Source organism: Triturus cristatus, chromosome 3_2 (assembly GCF_964204655.1).
Source record: "Triturus cristatus chromosome 3_2, aTriCri1.1, whole genome shotgun sequence".
NCBI classification, from domain to species: Eukaryota; Metazoa; Chordata; class Amphibia; order Caudata; family Salamandridae; genus Triturus; species Triturus cristatus.
In genome coordinates, this window is record NC_140584.1 from 695,705,029 (window position 1) to 695,722,338 (window position 17,310).

Consider the following 17,310-nt stretch of genomic DNA (forward strand, 5'->3'; position numbering starts at 1 on the left):
GGTTGCCAAAGTTTTAAAAAAACAAGATCTAATGAAGGCAACGTTTGATTCAAAGAGGAAATTTGATTCACTTGATTTAAAAATTGGTGATTGGGTCCTCATCAAAAACCCTAAAAAAGTAGCTAAGGGTTTGTCGAAATTTTCCCCGCCGGTACAGGTTACTGGTGTCAGCAAAGGTTCAGCCTTACTTGGTGTCAGAGGATGGTGGAACAAAAGCTCTTTAGTGCATCTCTCTGTCACAAGCTCGCTCCTTACTTAATTTGACCAAAAAGGAGTTTGAGAGTTGTGACTGGTCTTTTTGGTTAAAAAATCCAACTTCTGATTTGGCCAATTCCTCCTCATCTTGCATTCCGACTATGCATGACACATCAGGTACTTCGGGTACAAATTCCAACTTGTCTGTTCTATCCTCTTCTGACACTGTTGAGGTTAATGCTGACACATACCCTTTACCACCAGAATTAGGCATTCACAGTAGGAAATTACCTGCCAGATTTAATGATTATGTCTTGTCATGATTTCACATGTTATGTAATGTTTTTGCACTTATTTTGTCTTACTTTTTCTATTATTTCTTGTCACATTTTAGTTATTCTGTTTCTTTGCATAACTTGTTGTTCTCTTTGTGGTGAAGAGGGAGAAGTTGTTATGTGCTGATTCTCATCCTCGTGCTGGAGGACAGCGTAAGGATGTTTCACGAGGCTGTGCCTTCTTTGAATGTGTTGCTATGATCGGACGCTGCTCGATGCGTTCCAGGTTCCGACAACGTTAGTTCAGTTGCCTGGGGTCCTGGTGCGCAGCGGGAGCGTCTGGTCGTGGGTGTTATTATATGAGAATAAAATCCTTCTTCAATCAACCACAAAGGACTCCGCTTTTCTTCCATAACAGTTTTGCAACCAGACAGCTTCCACAGTCTGGTATGTTCGACCTAAAAATTTGCTATAACGTGTGCCATTTAAAAATAATCTTGATGGGCATTTCCGTAAACCCATGCTAAAAAGTTTTCACTCTTTGATACCTCCCACTAGTTGAGTTTGATGTAGGAAACATTTTCGTATTTACAATTTACACATAAGCGTTGTGGCGCTCTTTGCTTTTTCTTCTCTGATTTCTATGTAAATAATAGTCTTGATTGTACTGTACTTGGGAATGTCGGTGTTTTGGAAACACATATAGAATTTCTTCTTCTGCCTTTTAGATAACTAAAGATCCAGAGAAGCGAATGTCTGTATTGAGTCATCACTTTGTGAGACACCCAGCAAAACACCTGGATTCAAGCGAGGAAACTGTCATGGCTTTATCAGGTTTGCAGTGCTACAAACAGTTATTGTACAGCTCTGTCTGGTCTCATTCTCCAGGGGTTCATTCCTTTCGCCTCTTCATCTGCCATTTTGTGATATTCAGACCCTAATTGTATTCACGCTCCGTCCTTACTGCATGACTATTCCATGGTAGATATGTTATGACCCTACTTTGTTTTCAAGGACCAGGTCTCTCACCTGTCCTGGTGAGCTAGATCTTTTACTTCTATCAATTTATAGTATGTCGGAAACTGATTTGTGGCCAAATAAATGAAAAGGCAGTTCCATCTTAATGGCACACAGCAGTGTTATGTTAGCCATGTGTGCTCAACTTGATGTGAGACAGTTTTCATGACCCTCAACTTCCCACATAATAGAATATCACAGACATTTTGGTCCGTTCTTGTGAAAAGTGTATGGAGACGAAGCTTCAGAGAATGTTTTTCCATAGAAAAATCCAACAAAAATACATGCTGCGTATATTCCCTTAATCAGAGATCCCCATTATTACCAGGTACCTGAGTTCCACGTGTGGGCAACATAAGGTCGGCAGGTGTGCATAATATTATGACCTCTTGCAGAAAGCCAAAAGAGATTGTTCTTTTCATTGAACAAGGTGCTCTGTGGATGTGGGTTTCGGGAGGGATTCTTTATCTATTTGATCCATTTTCTGAACCAGTAGCTGGTAAAAAGTCAAGTTGCGATGAACCTATGTTAATGTTTGTAGTAGATCCAGTTGCAGCACAGCTTACCACTTATCCGATGGTAGTTACTAGCCCTTCTAATGGTTTTCTTGCAGCTCTTTGTGTGTACTAATTACATCTTAAAATTAAACTTATTTCAGCCCAAAGTTAGAAAGCGCTGAGGTTTTGAAAACAAATCTTTATTCTCATCTGCAGGATACGCTACTGTGACCCAAAAACTTCCAACTGCATTAGTCCTATTCCATGCAAAATGACCTCTTTTTGAGCCATTTGGTGATCTGAACGTGGTCTCATTTTATACACTTTAAACAAAAGTTTTTATGACCATCATAGCCAAAGGTTTCATATGCAACATCTGCACTACCGAATAGGGCCTGATTTAGAGTTTGATGGACGAAGTAGTGTCCCACAGGATGGCGGAGGTTATTACCTTCGCCCTCTCAATGGTACTTGTCCTGGCAAATTTAGAGATGACTGCCAGTCCAGTGCTCATCTCTGCGCATTGAAGGGAACTTCTGTCAACAGCGGATCCTTTCAGTGAACTAGGAGTTTGCTGGATGGCCACAGCTGGTTTTGACAGTCATCTACCAAAGGTTTGCAGCTTTGGTTGTTTTTCAGAAACAAACTCCCAAAGCAGGACTTTGTTTCTGAAAAACAAAAGACTAATGACCAGGATATGGTGGTCATGATTGTTTATTTTCTGTCCCTTGCCACCAGATTTTTCCAGGTGGTAAGGTTCAAGGAAAAAAAGGCATTACACTGTCCGTCCTAAATAGGGGAGATGGTGTAATGCCCTTTCTCCGATGCCCTTGCTTTGTTGGGCCATCAGAGGAAGTATTTAATCGAAAGACCCAATGAGGACTTCATCGACGGATTAAGGTTTGCCCATCTCTAAGTGAGGTGGGCTGCCCGAGGGTTTGGCGGGTCGGTACTTCGCCATACTTGCGACTAAGTACCCTGTCTGCTAAACTCTAAAGTAGGCTGTTAATCTCAAGAGTCCATTTGTCCCTTTTTTCCCCATTACGGCTATCTATTGCCGTATTGTGTGTGACGTTACCAGAGACCAATAGAAAATAGACTAAGACAATGGCTGTTTCTCAGTAGCAGGACAGTAATAGGATCTTACCAAAGCCGCCTTTTAGCTAGGAGTGTACTAGGCGCCTAGTGGTGAACATTTCACATCACGTGCTCAACCGTGCAATCCTCCAGTTCCCCTTAAATTGTCAGTCGTGCATCGTGTTTCCCTCTCTCTCAGCAAGCATTGAATTCGTGTATGTCATTAAGAGTTGGGCAAAGTAAAGCATGTGATTTACTTTTAGGGTCATCCATGTGGATTCCTGTAAACGCTTCAACATGGACCTATACGGTTTACAAAGTAAGTAGTTTTCCTTGAGCAGCAATACTGAGATGTGTGAATTGCTGTTTTTATTTTAAAGGAAACGTACTCCATCTTTCTCACGGGTTGTGGCTGCCCTGGCTTTAGTGTGTTGGGATGGGAGGTCTCAGCAGCTTCTTTCCATACTTCGGTGTCATCACTTCCTCTGTCTCTCCACACCATTTTTCATTCTTCCACCCATTCGCTTCCCTCTCCTTTCCTCATCTCTGTGATCACTGTATCAGCTGTACCTGCACATGTGATATTTGTATAGAAGGTTTGAAATGTAAATGCCACCCAATGGAAGAGCAGGGAGATAGACTGAAATGCTTAGAAATAATTAGATGTATATCTCATTATCTAACAGGTATGATGCTGCAATAACGTATTTATTTTTCTCCTGTGTCTTTAAATGAAATAACATCTATTCTCACTGGTGTTAACATAACGACAGCTGAATTGTGAGAAACATAAGTACTTTGTAAGTTAAAAGACTGACTTTCTGTTTTCTGTATGTATACATTTTGAACTTATGCATGATACTAATATAACATAAACCTAGCTTCAGAACAGCGAAGCTCAGTACAAGAGGTAGGTGGGCAGTGAGGCGGGGATACATTGAGGGGGAGGGAGGAGTGAGTGGTAAGGAGGTTAGCGAGGTCATGGAGAGGGGAATAGCTCTGGGGTATGCACAAGCAGGGCTGAGGCTGATGGAGGTCCTCTGAGTTCTGTATTTAGAAATAACTATTTGTAAATATTACCCAGCTTCTTTTATTGAACTGCAAAAGGTAGGATGCTGAGTGGGCCTGTGCCTGTATTCAAAGGGTCACTCTATAACTGGCTCAGTTACCCCTGTTAATGTCTGTCATATTATGTCATCATCCTAGTTCCAGGAGCCATTTCTAAACTAAATGCAACTGCACTTGGTGCACATCATTAAACGTTGGCTCTTAAGCTTCAAGAATACAGGTCCTCTTTATCATGTGATGAGGGCATTTGGACTGATTGCTCCATCTCATTCACTCACAACACAGCCAAAGTCAAGTAAATCAAATCAGTGTCATATCCAAGTTTTCCTCTAACTATACCAGAGTATGATTGACTCGAATGTGCTGTGATGTAAATCATTAAGCTTTTATTGACAGTTGTGTTCCCAATGCAAGTGGTAAAGTCTCATCTAGTTCTCAAAATATTTAATTGTAGAAAAAACCAAAGTGAGCACAGAAACATGTTGCTCTAAACCGCAATGTCTGATGATGATGAAAAAGGTGTGTCTGATGGCTTTCTCCTGTTTTTTGTCGGCGATGTACGTGCTTCTTGTGAGGCACTGTTCGTGAAAGGTGGTTATTTTCGCTGGCAGGTATGCAGGGGTGCTGTGTCTGATGGCCTCTTGTGTGAAGCAAAGAGTGTTGATGGTGCAAGCTTGGAAGTGTACCCAGTATAATTCCTCCAAGACCTCTTATGAGCCGTGCAGCTATATGTAGAATGTTTTTTGTGGGGACATTGTGGTGTTGGGGATGCTGTGCTGCAAAGGACTGCATTTGTCAGGATCACCATTTGAACTTTCTTCAGGAAATAGAGAAATGTTACCATGCTGACTTGGATTTTACAATAGTTTTTCAGGATCATTAAAACGTTTTGTTTAGTTTAGTGTTATGCATATTAAAATGCTGCTGAATGTTGAAATGTGGGAGTAGGAGTAACTTTCCAGGGAGATGTCGTTGGGTCATTTATTAGGTGATATTTGAGAAATTAGTCTAATGATCAGTACTGATGTGTGGGTTAGTGAAATGTGCATATGTTTTACTTAGAGTGGCCCAATAATCCAGTATCTCCCAGGCTTGATGAGCCTATAAAAAGGATGATGGTGAGTAGGTCATGGAAGGAGGTGGAGTACAGGAGAGATGCCTTTTGTGAGGGTGCAAAGGCATGGAAGGCCCTTACATGCATCAGACCTGGATAGGCGTTCCAGGCGCTCAACTCAAGGTGCTTTAAGCAGTACTTGAGACAGAGGGGTTGGGTATCGGGGCTGCTAGTGAGATTAGTACACACGTCATAAGGAGCAAACATTTAAGGGAGCCTAATAGCATTGATAACATCCTATGTCAGGGCACCCTACACTCCAGGAGCAAGGAAGCGCAATGTGCACACGTATTAGGATGCATGAAAGCAAAGGAGCACCTATCACTGAGTGCTTGGTGATATGGTTTGTCAGGGCATAGCTTATTTGGTGGCTAGGATTCAGGGTCTGTAAGAGCATTGGTTTACTGGAGTTCAGAGTTTAGAGTGCAATAGCTACTGTAATGCTAGACATTAGGTCATAGAGCAACTGAGCACCCCACAGATCATAGGGTTGCGTAGATTGGTGCCCAGGTTAAATGGAACATAACACAATATGAAGACTAGAAATAAAGTTGCTCACAATATTAGCATTGATGTTTACGGGTGCTCAAGGACGATTTCCATTTGTGGTGCACTCTGAAATAGTGATATTCTTAGGAGAGCTGCTGGTGGGTGTGACACCAGACATGTGGGTGTGACATCAGGCATATTTAAAGCAGAAGTGGCTACATTTGCAAATCATTCAACTAAAAGGCTTCTCACTATGGCTTGCATTTAAATCATCATGGAACATGCAGGGTTTTGGCCAGAGTTATTTATGCCTAATTGTGCCATAGGGGGCAAGCCTGGCTGATGGTTCTCTAGCTCATCAGTGAATATACAGTGCTGAATCATCGATCTTCTTTTTGGGGCTGCAGTACCACTCCACTCATTTCCACTATGATTTCACGCTGACTGGTTGAATGCCACCACATTGGTTATTGTTGAGGGTTAATGTTACTTCTGGGAGTGCACTGTTTGCCAAACAAAATTCTAGAGAAAGTGTCTTGAAATTCTGATTGGGGGACCACATTACTAATTCTAGTAAACAGCATTTCGAGTGATATTGACCTCACAGATACTTGTCAAAATCATGGCAGCTATAAAGATACTCATGGGACTTGCTGAGTTTCATTACATTATTTTGTTTACCTGGACTGCCAAGTCCTCTCGGGGCAAACCAGTGTGCATTAATTCCTTAATAAGAACTGTTGATGCTTGTAGAAAATGCCCCACTCAAGATGTGAGAGCTAGGGGAATCTCACAGTACAAAACATATGGACAGAAAGAGTTAAACCTGTTTCAGTGATTGATTTCTGGCTCACCTTCGGTAGCTGATTACAGTGTCAACGCAAGCCTTATGTGTAGATCTTGTGTATGACAACCATCCATGCATCTATATAATAGGATATTAAGATTTAGCAATGACCACACACAGTCTAACTATGTACATTTAAATATACAAAATGAGAGAACTGGATAATGGGTTCAGATGTTAAAAAGGAAATATATCTGCAGTAAAATTCCATCTGAAAACAGCTGAAACACTTGCTTAGTCAGAATTAAGTTAGAACTTCAAGTACATCAGCCAACTCGGAGTAGTTGCTTCTTATCAGTTAGATCTTCTATGTTTAGTTATAGAAACATATTTGTGCCCTCAAAACCTTCAGGAGGACCCACCTAAAAGCTGTGTTTGACAAGAACTGAATGTCATTAGCTTGAATATGACATCCGTCAACACATTTTCAAATGCAGGACAAAGATGGATGGCTATCTGACAAGGTGCCACCTTTGCTCATAGATTCTTCTGCTTTGCCCCAGATTAAACAAGTAGGTAGCTTTAGTGCAACAGAACAGGAGGGAAGGTCTGCAAATGTAAATTAGTTTTCTGCAAGTGACCCTTACGAGAGGTGATAGTACTTTCACCTCTCCTGGTCTTAGTTAACAACACTCACCCTTCTCCCATCAACTTAACCCAGTTGCAGAAAAGCACTCCCATCCAGCAGTACATAACACACCAGCTCTTCCGTCACAATTTGTTCGAGTCCACCCAAGGCGTTCGGTATTTCCAGACAACTGGGAATCGTCCTCAGGCTAGCAGCTCCCCGTAAACACAAGACTGTACTCAGGCAAGCGGCTGCCACAAGCAAGTTCTTCATCATGTAAAGTAGACCGTCAAGAGTAGACTTAAGTCTCACTCTCTCTCAAAGTTATATCAGAAAATTGGCAACTTCAAGTCTCTACTAAGCCCTTTGCAGCAGGAAAGCAAGAAGGATGTAGAGACAGTTTTCTTAGTGCCCCTCTACATTTAGATACAGATATTGCTGTTTTTCTTTATGATCGAATTTAGAGTCTTGATATGGGAAAAAGCGGCTAAGCAAGAGCAGTTAATGGAAATTCCTGCTATGCCACTGGCAAGGATATTCAATCCTATCTTGAACAAGCTACTACATTCTAACCACCTCTCTTACACATATTATCCTGCATTTTCTGTTCTAGGTCGATGCTTTTTGTTACTAAATATGCCAGAAATTATTACAAAGCCAGAGCTATTCCCTCACTCTCCCTACAACATGCATTGGCAACACCAATAGGTCTGGCTTTAAAAGAACGTTGTATGGTAATGTTAAGTATTACAAGTAGATAGACTGACAGTGAAATGTACTTGTGTAGAAGCAAAGAACTGTAAAATAATATTGATCTAGGTTACGCTGTTGCACTGTCAAGCCAGAACTAAAAATCGATGTTGATTAATGATTGCCATGCTCCCATCTGTGCTTCTGCCAGAGAAAAGCACAATAAATTATCTAGTCATTTAAGACAATTTAATAGCATGTTTGTGCCCTTGAAAGTTCAACCTCAGGCAGCTGGATAAATAAACAAAACGATGACAGCTGTGTGGAGAGCCTGTAGTTTTTTTTGTGAAGGCACACAAGTTCTTCCCATTCAAAACATGTACCCCTGGCTCCCAACATGTAGTTGGAACACACATGTTGGTGTTCTAACATAATTGTCTGACGTCAGCTGGGCTGACAAGGCAGACCATAAAAACCAAAAGAGCTGTCCTAGAGAACAAAGGTATTCCTCGGCCCTCCCATTTGAAAGCTTCAGGGAGGTTAGAAACCATATTTCAGCCATTAGGTCTGGGAAGGCTTCTCCAGTAGAGAAAAGTCTTGAACAGAAGTCCCACTTACAAGTTCCTGACTGAGACAAGTTGATTCCTAAAATCGCCACCCCTTGCTCTGGGAAACCTTTGATCCTTGAAGCTGGCACAGCTATTAGGTTTGTTGCCAGCATACACCAGGAGATGCAGTCACCTCTGTAATTCACCTCTTTCTGACAAACAATCCCATATTTCACGGAGAAAAACGGGCATCCTTGGTTCCATGCAGTGCAGATAAAGTTGAGCTTCTTAGGGAACTTAGCAATATTTATTTTAGTGTATTTTAGTCTCCAAAAAAGATGCACAGAAATGCCTGACTTGGCCTTCCCAGGAATGTGTGACTTCTCTCAGAACAACTCAGGATTTTTCCTGCCTTTTGACGTCTTTGCAAACAACAGCAACATGATATTATACAAGTGGTTTCTTAGGAAAGCTCTAAGCAGCTCTGTTGAGGTTTTCTTAGATTAAGTGGCATGTGCCTTGCCTCAGTTCACCTTCTTATACAGAGTGGTGATAGTTTTCTCCAGACCTCAATGCTGGCTGTAATCCTGATGGTTCCTCTTTTTGTATGAGTTGTTATGTAAACTTACCTGCCTGTATTTGCAGCACAATCTGAACATCAGGGTGAGCATGATTAAAATCTGAGATCAAGCTACCAAAAATGTAATGCCCTTGTGAACATCCAAAATGTCATTAATGTGTGATAGCAACATAGCCCAGATGGATGCCAGTGCCATATTATATGTGCCTAATTAGTATACCTCTCATGATCTCCATGTTTGCGCTCAGACTTTTGCAAAATGATCATCAACTGCATTGCTCAAATAGGGACAAAAGAGTGGATTTTAGTGGCTTGGTAAACAATGTGATAATGTCAGCCGATAACTGGGATCGCTGTCAGACTGAATGGGCTGTGTTTCAAAATCTCTGTGTTCAGTAATTTTCTTTCAGTTCCTCTCTCACAGTTGAGCACTCCTTGCCATTTTATAGATCAAAAGAGCATGTTAAAACCCTGTAGAGAGAGTTCGCCAGTCCAGTAGTCATTGATCAAATGAATCTTAAACTGACATTGGCTACTTTCTGTTGTACATGTCTGTTGGCTGGAATACTTGGAGTAGGAACAGTATTCCAGTTTCTGAACTATAGTTGTTTTGGGGAGGTGGGGCTTAAATTTGAGGTTGTGTAATTTCAAAAGGTAGAATGCATTATGCTTATGAAAAGATCTGGGTAACTACCTAATTTTAGAACCACTATCTGCAGTCTAAATGAGTAGAGGAAGCATGTAGGAAGCTGGCTATCTAAATAGTGTACTAAAACGAAGTACACTATGCAGAGAGTCCAGTGGGTCTCCAATTGGTTTACAGAGGCAAAAGTAGATAATACTAACGCTCTCTTTTGTGGTAGTATGGGTGAGCAGTTAGGCTTCTCACAGGGTAGTGCTAAGCATTTGTTGTACTCATAAGGCAATAAATGAGACATTCACTCAATTAATAAATCTGAGACCAAATTAGAAAAATAGGGCTTTATTTCATATAGTTTTTTAAATCAAGAACTTTGTTCTAAGGTAAGTACTGTTTTAGATATCAATATTCACAGGTAAGTAAAATGCTCAAACCTGTGTGTTTTTACACACAATAAAATCCTATGGGAGTAAAAGTCAAAGATGAATAAATGTAGGCACAGTCTGTTTTAGTGTTTCACCTTCGGGGTTCAGAGTTGTAGTGGGCCAAGGTCCAAAGTACTGCCAGCAGTTCTTCGGGAACAGCCCGGGTTCTACCGGGAGCAGGGTGCTGGTGAGGCTGGTACCTGGTTCGCAATGGTGAAGGTGGTCTGTACAGGGGGACTTGTGGACAGGTCCAAGGGGCTCCCAAATGGGGACGTCGGGCACAAGGAATCTTGGAGCATGGGGGCACAGCCGGTTTGTCGGTACCCGGGCCGGGTGGGTCGGGTGCAGGGTGGTTAGGTCGTCTGGGCTGGGTGGGCAAAGATGCTCCTCGTGGTTAGGGACAAACAGCTGGCAGAGGCAAAATAAAAGCAGCTGGGCCAATCTCGAAGTGGGTCTCTGTGATGCTGCTGTCCCTTGATAGCTGCTTGGTCCTAGGGCAGTGAGAATCCAGACTGGACTCTCACTGTTGGTGTTTGGTGCAGGGCATCCGGTATCTCCGGGGTTTGGTGCTGCATGGCTCCGGTTGGTCCTGGTGTCTTCACACTTGGTGGGGAGACAGATATGACCTTCCAGAGCATGAGTACCTTCTCCTGGTCGCCTGCGGCGTTGATCAGGCGGTGGACTGGACTTTGCGTGTTGGTGCCTGCTACTGCAGGGGAGTAGCTCCTCTACTACAAGGGAGACTGTCTGTGATTTTTTTAAGTGCTATCACAAGTTATTTGAATCACGCACTCCGGTGTATTCAAATTACTCTAGTATTTTGTTTGTTTTTGTGGCCGTGCGATGAGGTATTGTCCCCTAAACCCAGGCGTATTAAAGTAACTGCAGGTAGCACTTCCCCACTGGGAAGTGTCCCTCACTGCGCACTGCCAGAGGTCCAAAGGTCACAAAATTACTCAAATGATTCAAGGAAGAATGACCTACAGCATCTAATCAAAAACAACAAGTGCAAACAATCCAATTTCTCCATGAAAGACAGGAGCACCTTACAACGGTTAGCCAACAACACAAACATAGTGTGTGTCAAAGCAGATAACGTTGGTTATAATGGACACTTTGTATTACAACCAGAAGATTGAGGAACACGTACATGACTCTAGTACATACTTGACAATCTGATATAATCCTACGGAAAGGTTTCAATGTGTGCTTAAAGAAATAATCATCAAAGCGATCATTGCAGGCACCATCGGTGAAACGGAGCGCAGATAGTTGAGTCAAACTTTTCCCAAATCACCAACCTTAGGAATGCTACCCAAAATCCATAAAGACTTACGGAGACCACCAATGAGACCCATAGTCTCGACCCAAGGATCTATTCATGAACCGGTGGTTAGACAGATACCTACTGGATTTTGTACGAAATATGTCTACCTATATTAAGGACACTACGGAATTCTTAACAAAAATCCAGAATCTCTCAATAGAGTGGCATGAAGACATGCTTCTATGCACCATGGATGTGACAGCCTTGTACACTTCGATACCTCACGAATTAGGCATTGAAGCAATATAATTTTTCTTACTACAGGCTGACCTCAACCAGTACTTCAAAATCTTTTTATTAGAATTGCTTCAATTCACCCTATATCATAGCTATTTCATTCACAAGGACCAATTTTTCCTACAACTAACAGGGACATCCATGGGGAACTGTGCAGCCCTCAGCTACGCAAAACTTTTCGTGCACAAATTCCAGTTGGACAATGTCTTGAACAAAACTATTTGGAAAGAACATTTGGGGGTTTTCTACCGGTACATAGACATATTTTTGATTTGGCAGGGTTCCAAGAAATTGTTAGTTTCAGCCATCGGCCAACTGTACCAAGTAAATGATCGGTTAAAGTTTACCTTCAATATTGATAACGTCAAGATAAGCTTTTTGAACGTCCTGATTTACATTAAAGACCAGAGAATTGAATCTGCCATATTCAGAAAAGCCATTGATCGGAATAATCTACTCCACTTTATCAGTTTTCACCAACCAGCCCTCAAAGAACATTTACCATATTCTCAACTACTCAGAATTAAGAGGATTGTGTCTGATCAAGAACTTCTTTCAGAAAACATATCTAACGTGGAGGACCGCTTCCGTATTCGCGGATACCCGAATGAAATTCTGTTCAAGGCCAACAACCGGGTGGCAATAGTATCTCGCACTCTGCCGTTGAATACTCAAATGCTCTACAGAAATGTCTAGACCAGTTATTGTGACTAAATTCTCCACGGAGAGTAGGAACATCAAAAAGATTATATTGAGACACTGGCCAATGCTTCAAGTAGAACCTGACTTTAAATTTTTTTTTTCAGATAAACCTCTATTTGCATACGAGAGAAGCAGAAACCTGGTGGAGTTACTCCAAGGATAAAGTCCAAGACCCCTAATCACGGCACACAAAGGTACAATACCATGCCACAACTGTGGAAACTGTAACAATATCATCAGGGGAAACACTACCAACCATCCGAATAGAAGTTACAGCATCAAACTCTACACCACAACCACATGTGACTCAAAAAACCTAGTATATCTATTAAAATGCCCAAGTGGACTGGTATACATCAGTAAAAATGAAAGAAAAATCAAGATCAGACTAAACGAACACAAAAGCAATATCAGAAACAAAAATCCGATATCTGTTGTGGATACTCACTTCACAAGCTTTAATCACAACATCAGCCAACTACGGTTCTTAATGTATAAAGTTGTGGATATCAAAGAAGGGAGAGATAAGCGCACATTTTTATTATTCAACACTGAGTTGTTATTGTCTAACATTGTATTCACTCACTGAGCGTTGAGTTTTGAATTTTTTTTGGTAACCTTTCTTAATGCAAATTGGTTATTGTACTCATATAAAACACTATGTTTGGTTTGTTTTTTACAATCCCATCTGGTTATTTGCTATACACTTTTCACCACAACACGTATCATCGTGTATTGTATATTGCCGGTATGACGACTCTTTCACGTTTTCTCGAATACCTTAATGTTTTCGGCAAGACAGTTTGCTTGAACTGCTTCAGGCATTATGTTCGATACGCTTTGGCAAGATGACACGGTGTTGTTCACAGCTTCACTCGTTCCAAATCACATTGGATTGACTTCAATACCTCAACGTTTTTGGCAAAACAGCTTGCTTTTATTGATTCAGGCATTACGTTTTTGTTTCCATTCAACATAAGTCACTTGGGCACTCGTTTTAAGACACGTCACCCCCACCCGGTTGCACTTTGTTTATTTTATCCATTCTTTTATCCCACGTTTTGATGCGCTTAGTTTCCATTTAACATATGTCACCTGGACACTTGTTTTAAGACCTGCTACCCCCACCCAGTTGCAGTTCGTTTTTTCACGTTAGCCATGACACCATGAGTCACCCGGCATCATAGTTCTCACTTTTTCTAATTAGGCACCCGACATCCGACGGTTCACTCTGCTATTTACATCAACCACCTGCAGGAATTGTGTCGCCTCATTTTCGTCTTTCCTATCTCTCTAGGAATGTTCCCACCTGAAGAAGGGCAGTACCACTGCCCGAAATGCATTGGGGCTAATACTAAAGTGCTTAAAACACTATGGATAATCACCAATGGATCATAGAAAATCATGTTAAGTTCTCATGAATACAATGCGCATTAATTACTGCACAATACATTAAAAAGAAGTATTGATTGCATCATTTGGACTACCTTGAATCATTTGAGTAATTTTGTGACCTTTGGACCTCTGGCATTGCGCAGTGAGGGACACTTCCCAGTGGGGAAGTGCTACCTGCAAAGAGCTCACATGCTACCCAAGTCTTTGGTAGTTTTCCAGTTCGCAGGATGAGTCACTCTGTCGTGACTGTTGAGAGAGGGCTGAGGACGGCAGGCTTTTGCGCCAAAGTCCAAAGTTGTGCTGCAGTTCTTGAGAGGCAGTGACTCTTCTTCGTCGTCCTTCTGTTGATCCATCGAATCGGAGTTCTTGGGTTCAGGGTTGCCACTTAACCTGTATTTAGGTGCGTTTACGGGGAGTGACAGGTAGTAGCCAATGGGAAGTGGGAATAACCCTGACCCTAGAATGCTAATTCTGTCCAAAACAACATGGAGGAATTTGAAAACTGGGGACCACATCAGCTGGCCCACCCTGGGGGTGGTGCTGGCTGAATGTGGGCACACCTCCTAACCTTACTAATATTCCCGCCTGTCTTGCCTCCAAAAAGTGGAGTCAGAACAGGGGGTTGGGCATCTGCACTATCTGGAAACGCCCAGGGTGGCATAATAAAGACAGCAAAGACGCCCTGGAATGCCCATCCTGCTTGGAGGAGGTGTGAACACCACCGCGTAGAGCAGGCTTTGTTCCTGACCTCCGAGAGTGAAGGCTGTCACCTCAGGAGGTCAGAAACCTGCCTATGGTGGCGGGCTGGTCGAGACAATTCAATCAACACACTAGTAGTCAGTAGATTTTCAGGAAGCACCTCTAAGATGCTCTCTGGGTGCATTTCTTCATAAATCCAGCACTGGTTTATTAGGGCGAGGTGTTTGGGACCAAACTCCTTAAGGTACAGTGAAGCCATCATGTAGCTGGAGAATTCATAATGACCAATGTCCAGCCAATGTCCTCGGATTGGCCTCCCTGTCCACTTGTAATATCTAACGGTGATCTTAGATACCACCGGTAGACATTCACTCTTGCAGATATGCCCACACATGTGTATTGGGCATCCTGCCTTAAGGCTATAATGCCTGCCATAGAGGTGACATACCTATATCACATGTAATGCTGGCAGGCATGGCACACAGGTATATGTGCCATGTTGACTCCTCGGTTTTCTCTGCACCAAAACACGCAGGCTGCAATTGCAGTTTGCATGAGCTTAGTGAGGGGCCCCTTAGTGTGGCACCGCAATCTGTGCTGAAGCCCTTAGGGACCCTCTTTAGTTACATGTCCCTAAGTGCCATGGGTACCACTGACTAAGAACTTACAGGGAACCTAAAGGTGTGCCAATTGTGGAACAATGGAACTGTTTAGTGAAAGAACACTGGTTCTAGGGACCTGGTTGGCAGGAACCAGTCAAATTTGCACCAGTTACCAGGTAAAAAAGTGTGAGGGGCGAGTGGGCTACTGCAAAAAAACAACACAGTTTCCTACAAAGCAAAACTGCAATATTGAGTATTATTATTCGGAAAGTTAAGAAATAAGACTGTTTTAGGGAAGAAATTGGGAACTTGTTTAATCATTCAAAGTACATTTGAACTGTTTAGCTGATAGTACTTGATGTTACAGTTGCTTGTATTTGAATATTTAAGCTTCTTTTTCCCTTATAGGAGTCCAATGAAACCTTTTTCACTTTTCCTCTTGCAAACCACCGAGAAACCAACAGCCACTTCCATTGCCAAAATAACTTATTGGTAAGTATAAGTCTTTTTGTTTGGATTCATTATTTTTAGTTTGTGGTGAAAAAGCAGGCCATGATTCTTGTTGAATGTATATTTAACAATGTTTAACATCCACCTTTAACATAAATGTACGAGGGCAGAGCTGAAAGTTTTATGAGCAATGAGAGCACTACTGATCATATTCCTTAACATAATTTTAAATTCCATTTAACCCAGATGACATTTCAGGATGTGTCCACATAACTAAATGCATTTAAAATAATTTGTGCACAATTTACTCAAAATCAATCTTCTATTGTTATTATGTAAAATCTGACATCCCTGTAGAAGGCAAAATTAGTTATGAACATAAATTTTAATATGAAAATAATTTACTCAGGTGCAGAGCATTGCCAGTTTCTTATTTTTTTCCACAGTGGAATGCACTATTCTCGTGCTCAGTGATTCCGTACTGTTATTTTTGATGGATACCTCTGCCTGTGGATTCCTCACTTTTTGAATTACCCACCGTAGCATTCCACTGAAACTTTTTTTTCCATAGCTCTCCCACGTCGACGAGGACGTCACAATGGCACGGCTCTGCTCGCAACTCCACATGATGTCATCGGAGCCATAAGAAGACCTCGTTGGCGTGCTGACGTCGGTTCCCTTTTTTCTGCGCCGTGGATGCGTAACGGTTTTTCTATGAGACTCCATTTCTTTGAGGTTTAAATTGTTACAGTAACATCTGAACACTGTATCTGTACGATGGCTGCTCAGAAAAAGCCTGGATTTAAACCCTGCAGGGAATGTGGAGGTCATATGTTGGTCACAGGCCCCGCGATTGCCTTTGGTGCCTGTCATCTAACCGAAGGATGCTTTTCATATCGTCGGATGAACCCAAAGGCCCTCAAAGAGAGGGAAACGCGGTTGTTCATGTCTTGGGTGAATAAGGAGAAGAGAGGACAAAGTGGAGGTTGAAGTCGCCTCGAGGTCATCCAAGAAGCATAAGAAGAAGCGGCATCATTGGTCCAGGCATCGCTCTTCTAAAGGCAAGTTACCGAAATCAGGGTCCACGGTCATGCAGCGTCACAGGAAGGATAACATCTCACCTTCTCCATCAACGTAGGTGACTCCGGTGCATTCTCTGGCTCCAAGGGACTCTTCGGCATCCAGGGAAGTGACTCCTCCGGGCACTCTGACGCTGGCGTCTCTGGCGCCAGAGCCAGCCTTAGGGCTTCAGCCTGTTTCAGATCCAGCGGTTCCGGATCAGTACCCACCTTTTCCGGCTCCAGGTGCGGATCCTTCGCAATTTTTAAATGCAATGTATGGCATGTTTGCCAGTGCGGTTTACCCATCTCGTGCACCTGGTGGCCCCGTGGGACCACTTTACTTTAGAATGGGCATTCCCCATCATTATACCCAGGCACCATTCATGCCTTTCATGCCAATGACTCCGTCATGGCCTCTCCCGACGACGTGGTTCTCGACGCTGATCTCGTCCCAAGAGGGAAGGATGGACTATTCTCCGGCACCGTCCCGACTTTGTGTGGCTCTGCCATCCCCTCTTGAAGGGCCTCCATTGACGCTGGCTCTGAGGTCGCTGGTGCCGTGTCTGGCGCCACTGATGCCGATACCTAAATGTGTTCAAGAAGGGAGGCTCAGAGGTTTCTGGAAGAGGAGGAATTCTAGGAGCAACAGGAAGAAGCAGAGTAGGGATAGATACTGGATCCCCTGCAGGGTTTTGAAGAGCTTCAAGAAGCCAGTGGGCTAGATACATCACCAGAGTTGGAACTATCTTCTCCCAAAGCTCTTCCTTCTCATGATGTTTCTTCCTACCATTCTGTTATAAGGAAGGC

At 42.6% G+C, this 17,310-nt stretch overlaps 1 protein-coding gene across 1 annotated transcript in view; it reads left to right on the forward strand.

The window, feature by feature from the left end:
* The window catches only part of PGAP1 (post-GPI attachment to proteins inositol deacylase 1), a 760,293-nt gene that overhangs the window by 186,294 nt on the left and 556,689 nt on the right, over positions 1-17,310 (forward strand). The window contains exons 8-10 of the mRNA XM_085648756.1: positions 1,199-1,304; positions 3,325-3,380; positions 15,401-15,484. Coding sequence (XP_085504882.1) covers positions 1,199-1,304; positions 3,325-3,380; positions 15,401-15,484 — 246 coding nt within the window. The remainder of the gene's footprint in view (positions 1-1,198; positions 1,305-3,324; positions 3,381-15,400; positions 15,485-17,310) is intronic.